The sequence below is a fragment of the Procambarus clarkii genome, chromosome 53, assembly GCF_040958095.1.
Source record: "Procambarus clarkii isolate CNS0578487 chromosome 53, FALCON_Pclarkii_2.0, whole genome shotgun sequence".
Classification (NCBI taxonomy): domain Eukaryota; kingdom Metazoa; phylum Arthropoda; class Malacostraca; order Decapoda; family Cambaridae; genus Procambarus; species Procambarus clarkii.
In genome coordinates this window covers 20,565,514-20,587,637 of record NC_091202.1, presented here as the reverse complement: position 1 = coordinate 20,587,637, position 22,124 = coordinate 20,565,514, and the positions used below count along the sequence as shown (strand labels likewise).

Genomic DNA, 22,124 nt, shown 5'->3' with positions numbered 1-22,124 from the left:
AGTATACAGTACCGGAGTTATGGTAACAGTGACGGGTGGAGTAGTATACATCACCGATGAGTTATGGTAACAGTGACGGGTGGAGTAGTATACATCACCGATGAGTTATGGTAACAGTGACGGGTGGAGTAGTATACATCACCGATGAGTTATGGTAACAGTGACGGGTGGAGTAGTATACATCACCGATGAGTTATGGTAACAGTGACGGGTGGAGTAGTATACATCACCGATGAGTTATGGTAACAGTGACGGGTGGAGTAGTATACATCACCGATGAGTTATGGTAACAGTGACGGGTGGAGTAGTATACATCACCGATGAGTTATGGTAACAGTGACGGGTGGAGTAGTATACATCACCGATGAGTTATGGTAACAGTGACGGGTAGAGTAGTATACAACACCGATGAGTTATGGTAACAGTGACGGGTGGAGTAGTATACAACACCGATGAGTTATGGTAACAGTGACGGGTGCACCATAGAACACATTCACAATATACAAACTAAAAACAACATCGCACAGACCATATACACTGCCGGATCACTCAATACAGCTAAAGGGAGGGCAGGAAGTGCTGTTATTGCTCATCAGCCCGATGGCAGCACAATTCAAAGGAAGATAAGAATTAGTAACTGGGCATCCACAATGCAAGTTGAGTTGGCAGCAATACTGGTAAACATTCGAAATTATTGACAACATTGAAGTAGACTGCTTAATTATTTCCGACTCCCTTTCCTCACTACTAGCAATAAATAGTTTGCAATCAAGTAATAACGTGCTTGTCTCAAAAGCCAGATATAGATATATAAGCATACTTAACAAGGGGGTAAACAGAGCTATCAGGTGAAAGGAAACGTGTTAAAACTACAACACAACAAAGAAATAAAAGAACAAATAAATATGTACAATGTCAATTCACTTCATTAAAAATTGCTCTCCTATCCCACCCAGAACTCACCTTCAAATCACACTTGTCGACCTAAATGCCTTTGTACTGAAAACACTTGCATTCGACCTTGTTGTATTGGCCAGACGCTCAAGGCTCCAAACACTAATGCATATTCAGATGTCACGCATGCGATCCTCAGGTATTCACAAGAATTCAATGAACAAAGTTGAATTCCACGAGGTAATGGCCTAGACATAGTTCGCGAGAACATCTATTGACGTATCATGCTCGTGCTCTGCAATCGATAACAAATACATAACATAATTTATGTTAATTATCTTTCAAATTGTATGCAACTTAATGATTTTCTGCTTAATATTTAGTTATTTGTTGAGCCGTAGCTTTTATAATGGATCACTTAATGTCGGTAAAATTGAAACACTTACTAATTCTTCCAAGGGTTTTTATCAGTATCCCTTTATATATCACCATTCAAACTGTATGCTTAACTTTTTTAAATATGTCTAAAGCATTAAGCTTGATTTACTCTGCTGTACATATGTTCAATCTAGCTAACTATTTTTAAGGATTTGAATATGCTACTACGAATACAGTTCTATAATCTTAAATCTAATCTAAAGATTAAAAAGATATCAGTTAGCATAAAAAGGATTTTTAGGAAATATAAATGGTTGAATCATTTGTTGTATATATGCTATTGATACTATGGACTATTCAGAATTTAAAATTAAAATATATAATCATATGGGGTGGATTCTAAGGCTACCGAGCCGGTACGTCTAAGACTAAACGCTTCAGGAACCTCTGTGTCATTTAGATACAGACAATATAAATGACACGAGGTGGCGGTTGACTCCAATAAAACTGATCACACCTTATTATACGTAACTATTGTCATCCTAGACTATGATAACCTAAGCTAAGAATAATTTATCCTAACTTAACGAAGCATAACCTAGTCTATCTTAAGTTATCCTAAGGTTAATGTAGCCTAGCCTATCCAATAATAACCTACACTTAATTACTTAACCTGCCTACTAATTTAACCTAACCTAAATATGCTTAACCTATCCTATCCTCCCAGCTTAATCAAACCTAACATACTCTTGGCCTAACTTAACTCTAAAGAAAGAATGAGTCCCTAAATTGGCCTAACTTAACTCTAAAGAAAGAATGAGTCCCTAAACAATGTTTATTTGATATAAAACACTGTAACGCTATTGAGAGCCAAACCCCTACCACATCAGCAGGCAATACAAATTTCACTCACAGGATGAATATTGCCCTTAATCTCCAATCATAAGATGAATATTGATATTCCTCATGTGGGTAATCTACACCCACATGAGGAATATTGTCCTTAATATCCACCCACAGGATAAATATTACCCATACTCTCCACCCACAGGATGAATATGGCCCTTAACCTCCACCCACAGGATGAATATGGCCCTTAACCTCCACCCACAGGATGAATATTGCATTTAATCTCCACCCACAGGATGAATATCGCACTTAATCTCCACCCACAGGTTGAATATCGCACTTAACCTCCACCCACAGGATAAATATTACCCTTAATGTTGACCAGACCACACACTAGAAATTGAAGGGACGACGACGTTTCGGTCCGTCCTGGACCATTCTCAAGTCGATTGAGAATGGTCCAGGACGGACCGAAACGTCGTCGTCCCTTCAATTTCTAGTGTGTGGTCTGGTCAACATACTTCAGCCACGTTATTGTGACTCATCGCCTGCATTACCCTTAATCTCCACCCACAGGATCTTGAGATGATTTCGGGACTTAGCATCCCCGCGGCTCGGTCCTCGACCAGGCTTCCTTTTTGATACACATCCCCAGGAAGCAGCCCGTAGCAGCTGTCTAACTCCTAGGTACCTATTTACTGCTAGGTAACAGGGGCATTAGAGTGAAAAACATTTTGCCCAGTTGTCTCCGCCTCCACCGAGGATTGAACCCGGAACCTCAGGACTACGAATCCGAAGCGCTGTCCACCCAGCTTGTTCTTAACAAACTTCATCCACAAGACGGCCATTAGATCAGTATCAACTTATAAACAAAGTATAATAATTCGTAAATAGTAAGTGTATATAAGTACACACATTCGAAATGGATTCACATGGACATAAACTTCGTTGTGCACCCATTACTTAAGCTAATTAGCCTTCATTAAATCTTTCGGTGCGACCCAAGGACTACGACGAACGCAAAACCTCCTGGGAATAAAAGATGTCACAGGGAGTAAGGACACCGGTGGAGTTGGCACCTTTCCAACTGGAGCGGTGAAGATGTGGCACCATCGCAAGGGGGGGTACAAATATCACGCTACTAGCCAGTGTTTACATCAAAATATTCCACAACTATATATCCTGTTTTATGCTTATTAACGGAATTTACAGCAAAAGCATATATTTTGGGTCAATCTTCATTATATGACTGACCATTATTACTCATATTTGGGAATTACAAGTTCTCAGATAAAATATTGTTTCTGGTAAAATCGCGAACTTTAGCGCGGGAGAAACTTGACCCTCGCGAGAGCATTGTGTGAACGTGAGACAGTCAGCCAGTGATGGTAGTCTCGCTACAACCACGGTGAGAGGAAGGTCTGCTCTGGCTTCTCGCTTCCGCTGCCAAGGCAACACAAGCTCAGTATCATATATTAAACTTGTAGAAGAAGTCTGAAAGAACCATCGTCTGAACAGAGACTCCTCATCACGTTGTTACAGCTGACTTAGCGTCACATGTCAGGTGTGTCACACAGGCCACACCTACCTGACCACCAACGGCACCACCTACAAGTCGCTCACCACATCTAAATAAACTCTCAACTACCTCCACTATCGAGCTATATTCCTCGGGAGAGCCATTCCTCAGCTCAGGAACAAGACAGGCGAGGCTATCGATCAAGCCGTCAGTCAGTAGCGCCTGAAGAGGCCACCGTCAACTCCCCCTACAGAGTGGCTCGTCCATCACCCAACATAGACTCATGATGTGCGCATTCATGACACCAGTGCTGAAAAATGACTGGGAAATCTACAATACGAAGCGCTCCCGCAACAGTTCAGAGAGCTCTTCGGTAAGTAGCAGGAGTAGGGGCGGACCAGCAGTAAGTAGCAGGAGTAGGGGGCGGACCATCGGTAAGTAGCAGGAGTAGGGGCGGGGCGGACCATTGGTAAGCAGCAGCAGTAGGAACAGACCATCGGTAAGTAATGAGACAAGAGTACTGGAACCTTCGGTAATTAGCAGTATTAGTGGGAGCGATCCTAAAGAAAGCAATTGTGAGAGATAACCCCCATTACGTAGCAGCAGAAGTGGGTTGGTCCTTCGGTAAGTAGCAGCGGCTATGAGAACCTCAGTAAGCAACAGAGGGGAGCATACTAGCAAAGAGTTATTATATGGAGAGGGTGATACTTCCAAGTGTAGTTCTTCTTAATTAAGATGCATTCTGGGACAGGTCGCAGTGGTGTCTCGTGATCTCTAGTATTCTTAAAACTCGTTATTGATGACCTGAGGTCACCGATGGTGTCATATGGTCACTAACAGTCTTCTAAAATACATGTTACAGATTACCTGGGGTCACGTTTGAGATACTTGACACGTAAAAATGAATTAAGAAATAATAAGTACACTTAAATCCGCAAGGGCCGTAATGAGGGTTCGAATCTATGCCTGGGATGATCCCAGACGCGCCTTAATCAACTGTGTAATAAGTAAACTTGTTTTGAAGTGCAATGTTGAATGTGAAAAATAATTGTTTGCAAAAGCTTATGTTAGTAGGCGTATCTTTGTAGAAGCTGATGTCAATGGATGTAACTTTACAGAGGCTGATATCAGTGAGTAGCTGTTTTCAGAAGCTGATGTCAGTGGGTGTAGTTAGCTGGTGTCAGTGGTGTAATTGTTTATACTGTATATTGCTGTGTCAGTGGCAGTTGAGTGCCTTCATCAAGCTCTCTTGCCCATTAAGTCTTCATCTGCTTGACCATCAAGCTCTCTTTCCCATTAAGTATGCATCTGCCAACCCATCAAGTTTGCCTGCCCATCAAACCCACTTTTTCTGGGGGACAATGCCAAGTGTTTTAGCGAGAATGAAGATAAAATTAATGTCAACATGAGAACAGTGTTACAGGTTTTCAGTAATGTTACTGTGAGAACAGTGCAGGCCTACAGGCCTTCAGTAAGTCAGCATGAGAGCAGTGCAGGCCCACGCCTTAAATAATATCAGCTTGACAACAGTGCAGGCCAACAGGCTTTAAATAATGTCACCCCGAGATTGCAGACCTACAGGCCTTCAGTAATGTCAGCATGAGAACAATGCAGGCCCACAAGCTGTACATAATGCACCACATTACTGTAATTATTTTCTGTGTATATAGCTAAATTTTAATGTCCGTTAAAATGTGCTCAGCAAATGCAAAATAATTAGGCTTTCGATATCAACACATTATAGTAAGAGTAATAATACATTAATGACATAAAAACATTCTTTCCGTAAATCTTTACATAGCTGGCACAATGTCACAATGACCACTCGAGAGGAGATACATATTTATCTTGTCTGTATCAGGCGACCTTCATTCACCTGACACCTTCAATGAAAGATTATATTTTCCGGGCCACGAGTCATCGGGCATTTACGCGTTAACTTACGAAACCCGTAAATCATTCCTCAGTCACGAGGGCTTTGTTTACCTATTGTAAATAGTTCATGAGCCCGGATGGACTGCGAGGTTGCTTATAACAATAATAACCTTGGGTTGTGAAGTTTCCAAGCACGTAAACTGTTTAACAAATAAAGTCTTAAGTGTTATGATCAGGAATGATATACAGCTTTCGTAAGTGGAGACGAAAAGGCTGGATCAAACTTCAAACCCTGTGAACAATGCCAGAGGACAAGGGAAGACTAGGTGTAAGCTAAGCTGGAAGTTGTCAGACAATTTGAAGAAGTTCTCTCCTTCCCCCCCCCCCCCCCCTGCCTCTCTCTCTCTCTCTCTCTCTCTCTCTCTCTCTCTCTCTCTCTCTCTCTCTCTCTCTCTCTCTCTCTCTCTCTCTCTCTCTCTCTCTCTTTCTTTCTTTCTTTCTTTCTTTCTTTCTTCCATCCTTCCTCTCTCTCTCTCTCTCTCTCTCTCTCTCTCTCTCTCTCTCTCTCTCTCTCTCTCTCTCTCGCTTCCTTCCTCCCCGACGTGTCTGTTATGTAGCTCCTTAGAGACCTTAACTATGATCGTGTGCTCTTGAATGACCCGTCATGACATCAAACAGATTTTCGTATTAAACAAGCAAAAGAACGATAAACATTTCTTTTTTTTTTTTAATTTTACTCAGCTTTGGTATTTTAATTCAGTGAAGGGTTTGAGAGTAGTCAAGAGCTGAGAGCTGTGAACTACTAAGCTTAGGGGTCTGTGACTCCATTATAGGTGACACCTTCCTGACTGTCATAATTAGGATATCACAGATCAAATCATTCTAAAGATTAAAGATGACACGTTTTTAACTAGTTTTCAACCTGGAATAAGTACTCATAAGATAACCGATAATTTGAAAGTATTTTATTGATTATTTGGTGTAGTTTTCTATATTGATTACGTTGACATTATAAAACTGTCGTTATTACTCAGGTCTTTATCTGTTGATTTAGCAAAGTCATGGGGATTGATGCTCTGAAACTTCGCCTTGTTTATATATAGAAAGCTGGGGCCACTGGGGTGAGTCAGGTAGCACACGAGAAGGGTGAGAGTACAGGTTGCGAGGGAGAGAATTATCAAGGGGAGAGCACCATTACGACTGTATAGCACTTTGAAGGGGGTCTGGATAAGGATTTGAGATGGGTCGGGGGGAAAGAATGGTGTACAACAACTTGGATGGTCGGGGATTGAGCGCCGACCTGCATGAAGCGAGGTACAGGTTGCAAGTTGCTGGTTAATAATAGCTAAAAGTTGCGAGAGTGGCTGTGTGGATTGTCTGTTACTTATGGCAGATTGCTACAAGGGACGAATCTCCCAACACCGAGCATTCGTGTGTAAACACTGTGAGCAAGAACTGGGTCATGCATGACCTTACACACAATATTATCGCGTGTCCAGTTATTAGACCCTTCAGACCTGCCGGTATGAGGTACAAGGAGCTTTGTAATTTAATCACTCAAGTGTTCTTGTTGATATCTTCATACTGTATCCAAAGGTTGCAAGCTCAGGCTACTGATCACATGCCCTCTTATAACTAACCGAGGAAACCCTTCCTCCTAATAGAACGTCGCATTTTGACGTACAGTATACTCTACCGTAGGCCAAAAATCGTCGTACTAGAAAATGGTAGCGGCTCGCGAAACAGACATTCTGTCCCGTTTTCTGTTTTGGGTCCTTTGGTAGGTTAGGATAAGGGCACTTTAGTACGACAGTTTATTGACGTTGGGAAACAGGAGGACGGGCTGCCTGATGAAGGGGATTTCTTAGCATCAGGTAGCTCTGACTCACTATATAACCCTTCGTCTCGTCTAGGGTAGCTGTATAAATGCATATGTACTTAATTATGTTAATAAAAAAGTGAATTAGCTTTTAAGAAACGAGCGTTTCATTAAATGTTTGGTGGAGACTTCCCGCTTTGAGTCCTCGATTATTATTATTACACTGTATATTGAGTAGCAGCCAGCCATCGTTGTTCACTGTATTAATAAGCAGCTGCCACCCACCGTAGTTCACAAGGAATTGAGCAGCATCGTAGTTTACACTGTATTGAATAGTTATGAGCAATCGTCGTTCTCAGTGAATTTTAGCACAGTTAATTCATTGTGTCGGGGGACAGGAAGCCAGAGTGTATTCATACACATTTGACTTTTATCAACGTTCCCCCTCCCCCCCCCCCCCCCCACCCCCTCGCCCCCTACAGGGCCCCCTACAGACCCCGCCCATGAGGCAACCCCACAACAAACTGACTAACTCCTGAGTGCCTTCTTACTGCTAAGTGAAAAGCGGTGAAATGTGCCCAACCATTTCTGTCCCGCCTGGGATTCGAACCCGGAACTCTCGATTGATAACGTCTACCAATATGAAAGACAAAAGAGGAACTGCCATTAAATTAAAATGATTGGTTTATTAAGGGGCACAAGTCAAGGAACGAGTGTGGAACTCGTCTTAAACCAACAAACACCAACGGAAAGAAGTGTACCAGAGTGAGCTTCAGGTCATGTAGTACAAACACGCAGGCGTCATATTCGCGTAACGTTGCCAAGTAGCGATACGATAGCATTCGATATAGAAACTAACATGCTTTACAAAATATGAGAAACCGGACAGACTTGGCAAGTTTACCTTGAAAATCCCGTTTGGAGGCAAAACCGGGAAGGGGAAGCATGGAGTTATAAACTGAAGCTTGGCGAGCGTTGCCAAGCGGAGGTGCCAAGACCAGTCTTGTCCGGGGGAAGGTGGGCGGGTATCGCGTTCTTGCAAGCGGTTATGACTGGTCACAGTCAGGTGTTTGTCCTGGCTAAGGTTGTTGGGGGTTGTCACAGTCAGGTGTTTGTCCTGGCTAAGGTTGTTGGGGGTTGTCACAGTCAGGTGTTTGTCCTGGCTAAGGTTGATGGGGTTGTCTCAGTCAGATGTTTATTCAAGTTAAGCTTGATGGGGTTATCATCATACTCATAACAAAATAGATGAAGATTTGTGTAGGTTAGGCTTCTGAGGAATGCTGAATTGAGATAGGAAAATGTTATATAAATACAATTTCGAAATTGTCTTGGCTGGTTTGAAATATGAAATATTTGGACATATATAAGAATTCAAATTGGTCTGTGTAATACTGTAGACCCCCCCCCCCCCACCTGCATACGTTTGGTGGGACTACCCCCTCACTACCCTCCTCTTCCTCATTACCCTCTCCCCCATCTTTCTCACTACCTTCTCCCTCTGTCTTCCTCACTATCATTTCCCTCTTTCTCTCTTCCTCACTACTCTCTCCCTTTCTCTACCCTCTCTGTCTTTTCTTACTACCCTCTACCTCTCTTCCTCTATGAGGAAGAGAGCTATATAGTCGCCAATGCGACTATATAGCTCTTGGAATAGCTCACGATAAGGATTTGGGTTGGGACAGAGGGAAGGTTAGACGATGAGATTACACTGTACATCTGTCAGGGTACAATTTGTCATCCAAAATTGAGAGCACTTATAGTTGCTATGGATGGTTGTCCAACAAATGGACTGTCGCACCCAAATAGTCCACAGTTTGAATGACTACTTTTAAAGAGGAGCCAAGAAAAAGACTAACACTCAAATCTTACTATTCCTAGGCCTATCATTGTCATATATTTTGTTATGCTTTTTAGTGTTTCAATAATAAAAGATGTGAACTTTTTTTGATGTACAGTTTTCATATGTTGTACATTCAGTACATAGTAGCTATAGGTTCTAAAAAAAATTGTGGCTTGGGTATTGGGTTGCTCTTAGCCATATACACATTGTCTATCTAGTTTAGTTTACAAGGTGTAACTGTAGGCCTTTCCTGTAAAACATAAAATAGTAATATTTAAGTCAGGAGAGTCCCATGTTTACTAGGTCAGCTGTGGGATTTGTTTACTTAAAGGGTATAGAATTTGTGCTTGATTCCTTGCTCTTATTGTATCTTGTTTATTTATTTTTGTGGTCTTAAGTCTAGTCTTTTATAAATTTCCTGAAAATATTTATAAAAACTGAAGTTCAGTTTCTACACATAAAATATTCTCTTCTCATCCAACATCTGATTTTTTTCTATTAAGAAGCAATTGATGGTAGAACATCCTTAATTAAACACTTGATAGCAGAATATCCTTAAACGCTTGATAGTAGAACATCCTGAAACACTTGATAGTAGAACATTCTTAAACACTTGATAGTGGAACATCCTTAAACCTATATTATGACGCCCCATCCCCGTCCCTCCCCGAAAAATGCATGTAGTTTGACATTTACCATCACTCGTTAACTTTCTTCCCTCCTTATCTTCAGGTATCTGCCCCATCTAACCAGCGATCACGCCCGACCCACGTACGAAAACGAGGAATAGGTGAGACTGGACGTAGCTTTTCGTACCACGCCCCATCACATGGCCGCAGCGATATGATGTACGTTGGGTCTCCACCCAGAGCTTTCCACATGTCAACTAAGAATTCCAGATATGCTTCAAGGACCTCTATGGACCCAAATTCTCCTGGTGAGTATTGATTTTACCTTTTTAGATGTAAAATGTATGCTGATTCAGAAGAGAAAGAGTAGAGCAACATTTATATAGTTATACAGCTCTCATAGAATACATATAAAATTTCAACACCATGACGCATCTTTTCCCCTCAATATAATTTTTTTAGGTACACAAAGGAAAATGATAATATAGACCCTAGCTCAAGTGTAGTCTATAACAGGTTGTCTTAATTATTATCCCACATCACTAAACATTGGACTGTACAGTATTATATATGCTCACAGAGTGATAGTTGTCCATGTTTTCTAGTGCTTGCAACTTATGTTGATTTTTTTTATTAAATGACGTGTTCTAAATTTGTTAAAAGTGCATAATAACAGTAAGCATTTATTTCACTTTTAAGGGACCACAAGCCCACCAAAGAGCCCATTGGCCACAACGACAAATGGCCCTTCAAAGAGCCCATCATCTGGATCTCTCACAAAATTCCACAATAAGGTAGGTGTGCTAGTACAGTATATGCAATATAATTCAGGCTGATGGAAAAAATACAAAACTAATATTTCTGCTGTACTGTTCAGTTTATTAATTCACTTTAATTATAATAAAGTGTGCAACAGAAGTCCACATAAATATATCTTTGCTACAGGTGATGGACAAATTGAAAACTGTTCTCCACCTGAAAGATGACAATAATCATCATGACGAGGAGCAGAAAGATTCCAGGGGCCAGTCGTGAAAAGGGAGGAAGATAAAGCAACAGGAAACCCAGATTGTAAACCAAACTGGAGAGGGCAAGTAAGTGAGGCCAGCTGAATAGAGGTGACCCAAGGGATATTGTCTCGAGGGTATGTAAGTGAAAACAGTAATGTAGAAGGAATCCAAGGTATCTTGTCTCAAGAAGAGACAAGGAATGTATTATGAACCCCAAGAGCTCTCGCTTCGAGGGTATGTAAGTGAGACCAGTAATGTAGAAGGGACCCAAAGGCTCATGCCTCGAGGGTGTGTAAGTCAGACCAGTAATTTAGAAGGGACCCAAGGGCTCATGCCTCGAGGGTGTATAAGTCAGACCAGTAATGTAGAAGGGACCCAAGGGCTCATGCCTCGAGGGTGTATAAATGAGACCAGTAATGTAGAAGGGACCCAAGGGCTCTTGCCTCAAGGGGTATATAAGAGCGACCAGTAATGTTGAAAGGACCCAAAGGCTCATGCCTCGAGGGTATATAAGTGAGACCAGTAGTGTAGAAGGGACCCAAGGGCTCATTCCTCGAGGGTATTTAAGTGAGCCTAGTAATGTTTAAGGGACCCATGACCCATGAATAGCCTCGAGGCTATTCAAGCAAGACCGATCATGTAGGAAGGACCCAAGGACTCGCGTCTAAAGGGCAAGTAAGACCAGTAGATGTAGTAGGAGCCTAAGGTCTACCTCAATAAGGAATTGATTTGCAAGAGAATATTAAAGTACAGGAATAAACATAAAATTAAACGGCAGTGTGTAGGCATGGAATATAAATGTTATGCCTTACAAGAATTTGAAATGATGCACACACGTACTTAGCTAGTTTTTTGTGTGATTAAAAAAATTGTGAAGGCTATTTATGTACAATATGTTAAATGGAGAAATTGTAGAATATTTATGACTATGATGTAATGAATTGCTTTACAGTATTTACTTAAATTGGATTGATGAAAAACAAAACAAAAAGGTGACTGGAATAATCTTGTGTAAATGTAGTCAATAACTTAACATTTTAAAATACCCAAAAGTTCACATTACTGGTGAAAAGTATTATTCACAGAGGTATTTTACTAACTTCTGCTACTAATGAATAACAGTCTTCTTGTTCGTTTAAATTTATATGATTATTTATTTCTTGGGGATGTTTAGAATCGGCTGTGTTGGAATATTATTTTGATTCAGTTTATAATTCACAAGCTCTCTTAAGAAGAAATAAGCAAGGGTTTATGATCATGTTGCCAGTACTGTAATGCAGCATTCTTGTACTGTACTCTGATATAGGTACAGTAAAAAAAATGAAATATAGCAAAATTATATATAATTATATAAGATATATTTTTAATATTTGATAAAATAAGTGTTCTTAGTTGTGTAATGATATATTAGCTCCCTAATTAATATTTACTATAATGTAATTCAATTTTTTTTTTTTTTTTTTTTTTTCAATATCTTGTTTTTGGTGACTACCTGTATGTGTAGGGTTTTGGCTAGTTGTTTGTCATAGCCTATGAATGAAGAACGTGTTTCAATATGGTTGAAATTAGGCAATATACTTTAAAACTTTAACTGGTAATTGGTTCCATGTATCATATTATGCAATTTGTTTAGAATTATTATGACAAAATCTATTTTAAATTACTGTATCTATAAATAAAATAGATGCTAATAATGCCTCTGTGCCATGTTGGCAGCATTTGTACCTGCTAAAACTGTGTAATTTTGTATACTATGCAATGGCCTCATCTGAGATAGGTGCAACAGTATATATATATATATATATATATATATATATATATATATATATATATATATATATATATATATATATATATATATATATATATATATATATAATATATATATATACTGTATATATATAGTCTCGAATACACACACGCACACACTCAGTATATATAATCAATGGCTCATCAATAAATGCAAGCATTTGCTTGTGAAATGCATTTTGTTATTTTTTCTTTGTGATGAACAGTGTAGAGATCATATTATATTATGTGTTTCACAGGGATATACAAAACTGTGTTTGAATCAATTTCTCCAAGTGGATTTCATCATTTAGTGCAAGGGCTTCATGCTAATTTGTTAACAATATTGATATATGGGCCTTGTATTTCATGCCAAATCTAGAAGTTACTTATTGCCACAATGGTCCTAATAATTTATCCTTGGACTAATATTTCTACTTTGATAACAAATATTCATTGAGACTTAAATCATTTAATAAAATTGAGCTCATATTTCATTTAAACTCTTCAGTTAGAGATACATTTTCAGAAGTTGAGAAAGTCTATTACAGTGTACAAATATTAATTCAGTAAATGAAAACACAAATTTGATGCAAAATTATTTTAATATGATTACCTTAAATTTAATAATTCCCTGCTTTTATGTGTTTATTTAGCTTTGTAAACAAAATTATAATATAGTTTCAATGTTGAAGAAGGATGAAGAGTTGAGGAAATAAGATGTGCAGTTTAAACAGGTAGATGGTGGCTACCCAAATTATTGCTCAAATATGTTTTATTAATATATATATATATATATATATATATATATATATATATATATATATATATATATATATATATATATATATATATATATATATATATATATATATATATATATTTGTTTTTATTTACATGTGATTGCCTGATTTAGATCTGTTCTATAAGTACAAAAGAATTTAAATAATATTTTGAATGCATAATGGCTGCTAGAATTGTGAGAAAGCTGTTGGTGTAAGTCACTCGGTGAAGGCTTTTCCTCCCCTTGGAACTCTCTGAAGGCTGTGGAAGGTGATAATGTATTCTATTAGGGTGTCGAGTCAAAATTACTAATTAATTTGAACAGTAAAGCATGTGTAGGAGATAAGAATATATTATAAAGATGCTTTGTATTACTATGCTTGCTGTGCTTGCACCGTATCTCCATGGGAAAATGTCAGAATGGATGTATATGCTCCTTACGTCAACAGTATACTACTGTGTTATGGCTTTGGTGAAAGGTAGGAAACCCCCAAGTCTTGTTGCCTCTGTCTGTGTTGTATGGTTGCATTTGTCAGTCTAAGATAAGATTGAGTCAAAATGTTAAGTCCCGAGTATTTTTGTTCTCTCCAGAATGGTTGACTTCAAAAGATTCTCAATGTCATTGAGACCGGTGCTAATTTAAATTATATAGAATACAAAAGTTATATTTACAGGTAATTCCTTCCTATAGAGCTAGAGAGTAATATTATTCATAATTATAATGGCAGATTATGTATATTTGGTTTCTAAAGTGCAGTTATTTTATTATTTAGATTACCTGCACGACTACACTTGTGTGTTCAATCAGTGCCAGACATCAGTAGATGTAGGAATTATTTTTTAAGACCGAGTTCAAACCAAAACTTCGATTTTCTACAGTGCCAACAAGTGTTGAAAATCACACATATGTTCACAACAGTTTTATACTTTTGAGAGATAGAAATTAGATTTTCACTTTAGTAACCAAACATGTGTAGCTACATAACCATATTTGTATATATTGTCAGCATTTTTGTATAGGTAAATGGTTCATCAAATTATAATGTAAAGATCTATTTATTCCAGAATAAATTCTGGGAATCCGTATAAAATAAAGCCTATGTTATGTCAATTTCTTTCATTTAAATTTTCCCTTATAATTAAGGAACATATATTTTATTGAAAATGCTGCTAAAGCATTTAAATATTCTCAAAGTACAAAATATAATAATATAATAAAACGGCATTTTAACCTGTGCTTGAAACAATCAAGTGCACCCGTGTCTATTGTGTTATCTGACCTGATATATAAATCAACAACCCTGGTTCCAAACCAGTATTTACCCATGTCTTTCCTATATATAAACTTATTAGTCACAATAATGTTGCCTAAGGATCATGTTTTGCAACTGAACAATCCTTGCCTTCTCCGCATACAAAACCTATGTGCGGGACTCTTGGATGAACCTTGCCGACGAGCAGACATCTGGACCTGTCTGGGGGCTACAGGATCACATTCCGTTACTCGATTTTAAGAACATAAGAATTAAAGTAACTGCAGAAGGCCTATTGTCCCATATGAGGCAGCTTCTATTTATATCCACCCAATCTCCTTCATATACAGGTATATGTCTAACCTACGCTTGAAACAATCAAGGGATCCTACTTTTATTTTGTTATGTGGTAATTGGCTCCACAAATCAACAACTCTGTTACCAAAGCAGTATTTACCCAGGCCTTTCCTAAATCTAAACTTATCCAATTTATACCCATTGTTTGGTGTTCTGTCTTGTGTTGATACTTTTAATACCCTACTAATATCCCATTTGTTATGTCTATTTATCCACTTGCCTGTCAATCTTTTGACCATTTCAAAACCCTATTTAGATCGTCTTGAAGTGATAGTTAGTCTTTTTCCTTGTTTATTTCCCTCCCGATTTTAGTATCAACGGCAAATTTGCAAATATTGCTGCTCAAACCTGAATCTAAATCATTTATATATATTATGATTAACAGAGGTCCCAGGACAGAGCCTTGAGGCACTCTACTTACATTTTCCCACTCTGACTTAACCCCATTTATACTAACTCTTTGTTTCCTTTAGTATGGCCATGCCCTAATCCAACTTCATATAGCACCCCCAATACCGTGAGCCTCTATCTTTTTAATCAATCTTTCATGTGGCACTGCATCAAAAGCTATGCTAAAGTCTAGGTACACAACATCACAAACTTTACCACTATCAACTGCCTCAACTATGCTCGAATAAAATGATAGTAAATTTATTAAACATGAATGGCCATTTGTAAACCCATGTTGCAATCATTTATTAATATACTAGCTATACCCGGCCACACGGTGCTGCTCGCAGCAACGCATGTGCATTGCTGAGCCACAGCAACCTTTCCCTGTCTTCAGTCCTACCCACCATTCCCGTCCCCTCGCCCTCCCAACCATTCCTCACTCCCCCGTCCCTCGTCCTCCCCTCCATCCCCCCCTCCCCCATCCCTTTGTTCTCTCCACATCCCCCACTCACACGTCCCCTAGTCCTCCTAACCATTCCCCACTCCACCGTCCCCTTGTCCTCCCCACCACCTCCCACTCCCCCATCCCCTCGTCCTCCCTACCATTCCGCCCTTCCCCGTCCCCTCGTCCTCCCTGCCATCCCCCCACTCCCCTGTCCCCTCGTCCCCACCATCCCCAACTCCCCCATCCCCTCGTCCTCCCCACCATTCCCCACTCCCTTGTCTGGTGCATTCCCAAATGACCTGATGTACCCATCAGAAAATTGGGAACATCAAATGATCTGATGTTCCCATTGCTGAAATGTAAGAAAAACAGTTAAAAAATGAAATGAAAAAATGAAAACTAAAACAATAAACTATACTCGCAAAATGAACGGCATGGTAAACAACACAACTCAATTCCAATGAAATGTCACACAAAATAATTAAATCAAAATGAAAATAAATCAAAATCTATGAAAATTCAATTTATCAATGAAATTGGAAACATTGAAATGGAATTGTAACATATTTAGTATAGAGTGTGTTACTCTTATGTGCAACAGATGGCACTGTTTTCAAAAAAGCATGTTTTTACCTGTCACAGGTATGGCATCTATACTTATACTCACGAAACGAACAGTACGGTAAACAACACAGCTCAATTCCAATGCAATGTCACAGAAAATCATTGAATTAAAATTAAAATAAATCGAAATCTATGAAAATACAATTTGTCAATGCAATTGGAAACATTGAAATGGAATCGTAACATATTTAGTATAGTGTGTGTTGCTCTTACAGGCAAAAGATGGTACTGTTTCTTAAAAAATGAATGTTTTTACCTGTCACAGGTGTGGCATCTATACTTATTTTTATTTTTATTTTATTTTATTTTTATTTATATATATACAAGAAAGTACATTGGGTTTGTGAGAATACATTGGATAGTACAGTATATACATTCTTGTAAAGCCACTAGTACGCACAGCGTTTAGTGCAGAAACGAATTATCCGAAACGAATTGTATTATCCTTACGAAATGAATGGTATGGTAAATAACACAACGCAATGTAACACAAAATAATTAAATCAAAATGAAAATATATCAAAATCTATGAAAAATCAATTTATCAATGCAATCGGAAATATTGAAATGGAATCGTATCATGTTTAGGATAGCATGTGATGATATTAAGAAGAATGTCTTTACCTTTCAAAGGTGTGGCATTTATATAGTAGGTATATAAAAATGCGCGTATTCGAATGGAACGTTGTGTCAAAATTTCAAGCAATTGCTAAAGAGGTTTTGAAGAATTCCTCTCTCATGAAAAACACATGAAAAAAAAGTTGTTCAAAAACAAGAATGTTTTTTCCCGGTCGTAGACGTGACATCTATATAGTATGTATATGAAACCCGCTCGGATGCAAATGGAACGTTGTGTGAAAATTTAAAGCAATCGGTGAAGAACTTTCGGGGATTAGCGATTTTGAACAAACTATCATTTACATTTTTATTTATATATAGATTTTTTAAGATGAAGACGAATGGCATTTGCAATTATCTATTCAAGGAACTTTCCCACAATAGACATTAGGCTAATTGGCCAATAGTTTGATGCAAATGATCTATCTCCTTTCTTAAAAATTGTTCCACATTAGCAACCTTCTACGATTCTGGCACTCTGCCTGACTCTAATGATTTGTTAAATATCGTAGACAATGGCTCACAAGGTCACTTCGTCCGGCCCTGGGGATTTGTTTGACTTGAGTTTCACTATTTGTTTAATAACATCCTCCCTGGTAACTGCTAAAGTAGTCAACCTGTCCTCTTCCCCACCCACATAGACTTGTTTGGTTGAAGGCATAATCTTAAGTTCCTCTTTAATATATACAGAGATAAAATCTTCATGAAAAATACTACTCATCTCTTCGTCATTATCAGTTATCTGACCTGTCTCAGTTTTTAATGGACCTATCCTTTCCCTAATCTTTGTTCAATATAACTGAAAAAAAACTTTTAGGATCTAAAGGTTTAAAGAACATGTCTTTGCTTGCCATACTATGCATACTTCACAGTTTCTTTTGGCCCCCCTTATCTCCTTTTTAACATTTCTAACCAGTTGGACGAATTCTAGTTCTAAACTGACTTCCCCATTCTTAATCCTATTGTACCAAGCTCTTTTTCTACCTATAAGGTTCTTCAGATCCTTTGTTATCCATTTCGAGTCATTAGTAATCGATCTATTCAGTTGATATGGTTCCTAAGTTCCTGTGTATTGCTTAGAATATTTTTAAATTATTTATATTTTGAATCCACATCGAAATCCCTTTTAACGTCACCCATCGCTAGGGTCACGTCTCGCTCCAAGACCGGGCCACATCGGGGTCTGGTAGCTGAATGAACAGCACGCGGAACTCGTAATCCTCTGGTGTGTGTGTGTGTAAAAGTGTGAAAAAATTAGTTAGTAGTTAGTAACAGTTGGTTAATTGACAGTTGAGAGGCGGGCCGAAAGAGCAGAGCTCAACCCCCACAAGCACAACTCGGTAAATACAACTAGGTGAATACCCCCATGCCCAGAACTTTCCAATCTGTTTCACCCAAAAAATTCCTTAGGCCATTAAAATCAGCTTTTCGGAAATCTGGCACTTTAATAGAATTTTCTTCTACAAGTCTATTGGATTCTATGCTAAATGTGATTTCTTTGTGATCACTGTTCCCTATCTCACTCCCTATTTCGATATCATTAATTTGTGTCTCTCTGTTAGTTAACACTAAGTCTAAAATATTATTTTCCCGTGTTGGTTCCTTAATGTGTTGCTTATGAAATCAATCATCAATTAATTTTAGAAAATCTTCTGCTTTATTATTCCCTGTTCTGTTAAGCCTGTCTATTCTACTAAAATTAAAGTCACCCATGACACAAATACTGTTAGACCTAGATGTTCTAGATATTTCATCCCATTGATGCTTTGCTTCCATTCTGTCAAAGTTTGGTAGCCTGCATATAACTCCTATTATAAGTTATTTTTTTATAAGATGTTTTTGTTTAATTCTAACCAAATAGTTCCTGTGTGTGGCTCAATTTTGATTCCCTCTTTGAGACTACATTTCACAATTTCCCTAATATATATGGCTACTACCCTTCCTCGTCTAATATATCTATCTGTGTGAAATAGTTTAAATCCGTTTATTTGATATTCGGATAATAATTCTCTCTTTTCTACATTCATCCATGTTTCGGTAAGTGCAATAATATCTATTGTTTCTGTGCAGACAAGAGCATTTAACTCGTTTATTTTGTTTCTCAGACTCCTACTGTTTGTGTAATATACCTTAAGTGTATTGCTATTTTGAGGCCCTTCTCTTTCCCTGTTCATTTTGCAAGTTTTATTTCCCAACTAACACACACTTTTATTGCCTCCTTTCTCCATATTAATTCCCATACCACTATCTACTAACAGTTTTTTTCTATTTCAACAGGTTGAAAGCAGCCCCATTTCTGTTTGATCACTCTGAAAACTGAGCCAGTTTGGGAATACAAAATAAATACAATTCACTATCCTAAGAAGAAAACAAAAATTTCCTAGTGGCTAGTTAGTTCTTTATTTTAGGGAATCAGAACGTTAAAGAAATCCCACAGTGGAGGCTGACTCCATACACAGTTTCAAATGTAGGTATGATAGAACTCGAGAAGCTCAGGAATCTGTTGAGATGCGGGGCCAAAGAGCAGATCGAAGCAAGCACAACTAGGTGAGGACACTCTTACCAACTTCAGAATTGCTTTTAGTTACATGGATGGTAAAATACTACAACAACGGTTCATGACTTTTGTGAAACCAAAATTGGAATATGTATCAGTTGTATGGTGCTCACGTCTCAAGAGGCACATCAATAAATTAGAAAAGGTGCAAGGGGCATGCTACAAAATGGCTTCCGGAACTGAAAAACAAAAGTTATGAAGAAGAGGCTAGAAACGTTATATATGCCAAAGCTAGAAGATAGAAGAAAATGATGCGATATGATTCCTGAAACCGGCAACCTCAAGCTCAAAAGGTCATTGAATCAAATGAAGGAAAAAAAGGTGCCTAAAAAAATGTTAGAAAGTTTTCTTTTGCCAAGAGAGTGGACGACGGCTGGACCCGGCCAAGTGAGAAGGTGGTGGAGGCCAAAACCGTCAATTGTTTCAGAGCATCACATGGCGAAGATTGCTGGCAAGACAAGACACTACGAGCCTATCTCTCATCCTGTAACTACACTTACTCCTGTCGTTAGAGGATAAGACTGGTAACAACACGTAATTACACTTAGATAATTACACACACACACACACTGGGAAAGGAGTTGTTTGGTGTGAGTGTAGGTTCAGTGTCGAAGATAACAGCTACTAGGTGCTCACTGTACTGATAAAGGGTTGGTGGGGTAGAAATTCCAGCCTTTATCATTACCACCGTTGTTGCTATGACCACCTGGACCCCCTCAGTGGCGACACCTCCTGCAGGGGTCGCACATAGTAACACCTCCCACCCGTGTCACCACAGTGGAAGCCACGGGGGACCCAAGGGGATGATAGAGGAAGTCAGAAGGTTCCAGAGGAAGCCAGGTGAACCCACGGGGAGCGAAATGGAGCCAGGGGAAATCCAGGGGAACCAGGGGGAGTCAGGGGAGGGAGACGGGACAACGGGGCTGTTTTAGACTCCAAATGTCACTGTGAAACTGACTAGATACTCATATGAGCGTGAATATATGACTCACCTATGTGTCATATAGGTGTGAGTGTGGCACAAGTGGGCGTGGGCGTGGCATGGGTGGGTGAGGCATGGGTGGGCGTGGGTGTGGGTGTGGCATGTGCGGGTGTGGCATGGGTGGGTGTGGCATGGTAAGGTGCTATAGGGCTGGAGGTGGGTGTGAAAGGCGGCAGAAGTGATCGTATTGGCTGATGTTGGTGTTGGCTGCCAGCCTCGAGATTATTGCCAGTGTGAGTCATCTTATCCCTCCCTCTCACGACCCTTCTCCTTCCTTGTGTTGCTCCTTCTTCCTTGTGTTGCTCCTCCTTCCTTGTGTTGCTCCTTCTTCCTTGTGTTGCTCCTCCTTCCTTGTGTTGCTCCTCCTTCCTTGTGTTGCTCCTCCTTCCTTGTGGTGCTCCTCCTTCCTTGTGTTGCTCCTCCTTCCTTGTGGTGCTCGTCCTCCTTCCTTGTGGTGCTCCTCCTTCCTTGTGGTGCTCCTTCCTTGTGGTGCTCCTCCTTCCTTGTGGTGCTCCTCCTTCCTTGTGGTGCTCCTCCTTCCTTGTGTTGCTCCTCCTTCCTTGTGGTGCTCCTCCTTCCTTGTGTTGCTCCTCCTTCCTTGTGGTGCTCCTCCTTCCTTGTGTTGCTCTTCCTTCCTTGTGGTGCTCCTCCTTCCTTGTGTTGCTCCTCCTTCCTTGTGTTGCTCCTTCTTCCTTGTGTGCTCGTCCTCCTTCCTTGTGGTGCTCCTCCTTCCTTGTGTTGCTCCTCCTTCCTTGTGGTGCTCCTCCTTCCTTGTGTTGCTCTTCCTTCCTTGTGGTGCTCCTCCTTCCTTGTGTTGCTCCTCCTTCCTTGTGTTGCTCCTTCTTCCTTGTGGTGCTCCTCCTTCCTTGTGGTGCTCCTCCATCCTTGTGTTGCTCTTCCTTCCTTGTGGTGCTCCTCCTTCCTTGTGTTGCTCCTCCTTCCTTGTGTTGCTCCTTCTTCCTTGTGTTGCTCCTCCTTCCTTGTGGTGCTCCTCCTTCCTTGTGTTGCTCTTCCTTCCTTGTGGTGCTCCTCCTTCCTTGTGGTGCTCCTCCTTCCTTGTGTTGCTCCTCCTTCCTTGTGGTGCTCCTCCTTCCTTGTGTTGCTCCTCCTTCCTTGTGGTGCTCGTCCTCCTTCCTTGTGGTGCTCCTCCTTCCTTGTGTTGCTCCTCCTTCCTTGTGGTGCTCCTCCTTCCTTGTGTTGCTCCTCCTTCCTTGTGGTGCTCCTCCTTCCTTGTGTTGCTCCTCCTTCCTTGTGGTGCTCGTCCTCCTTCCTTGTGGTGCTCCTCCTTCCTTGTGTTGCTCCTCCTTCCTTGTGGTGCTCCTCCTTCCTTGTGTTGCTCCTTCTTCCTTGTGGTGCTCCTCCTTCCTTTTGGTGCTCCTCCTTCCTTGTGATGCTCCTCCTTCCTTGTGGTGCTCGTCCTCCTTCCTAGTGTTGCTGCCTCTTCCAGCTGCTGTAACAGTGCACAAGGATCACGGTGGACCCGATGAACCGCCTCCCTGCAACATGAGAGC

General features: G+C 39.9%; 1 protein-coding gene across 1 annotated transcript; it reads left to right on the top strand.

The window, feature by feature from the left end:
- Nucleotides 1–3,490: 3,490 nt before the first annotated feature.
- Nucleotides 3,491–14,495, top strand: LOC123767095 (cyclin-dependent kinase-like 5). The gene is made up of 4 exons (XM_045756599.2): nucleotides 3,491–4,013; nucleotides 9,907–10,111; nucleotides 10,503–10,597; nucleotides 10,749–14,495. Exons 1-4 carry the CDS (start codon nucleotides 3,924–3,926, stop codon nucleotides 10,836–10,838), a joined length of 480 nt encoding a protein of 159 aa, XP_045612555.1. The 5' UTR covers nucleotides 3,491–3,923; the 3' UTR covers nucleotides 10,839–14,495.
- Nucleotides 14,496–22,124: the final 7,629 nt, after the last annotated feature.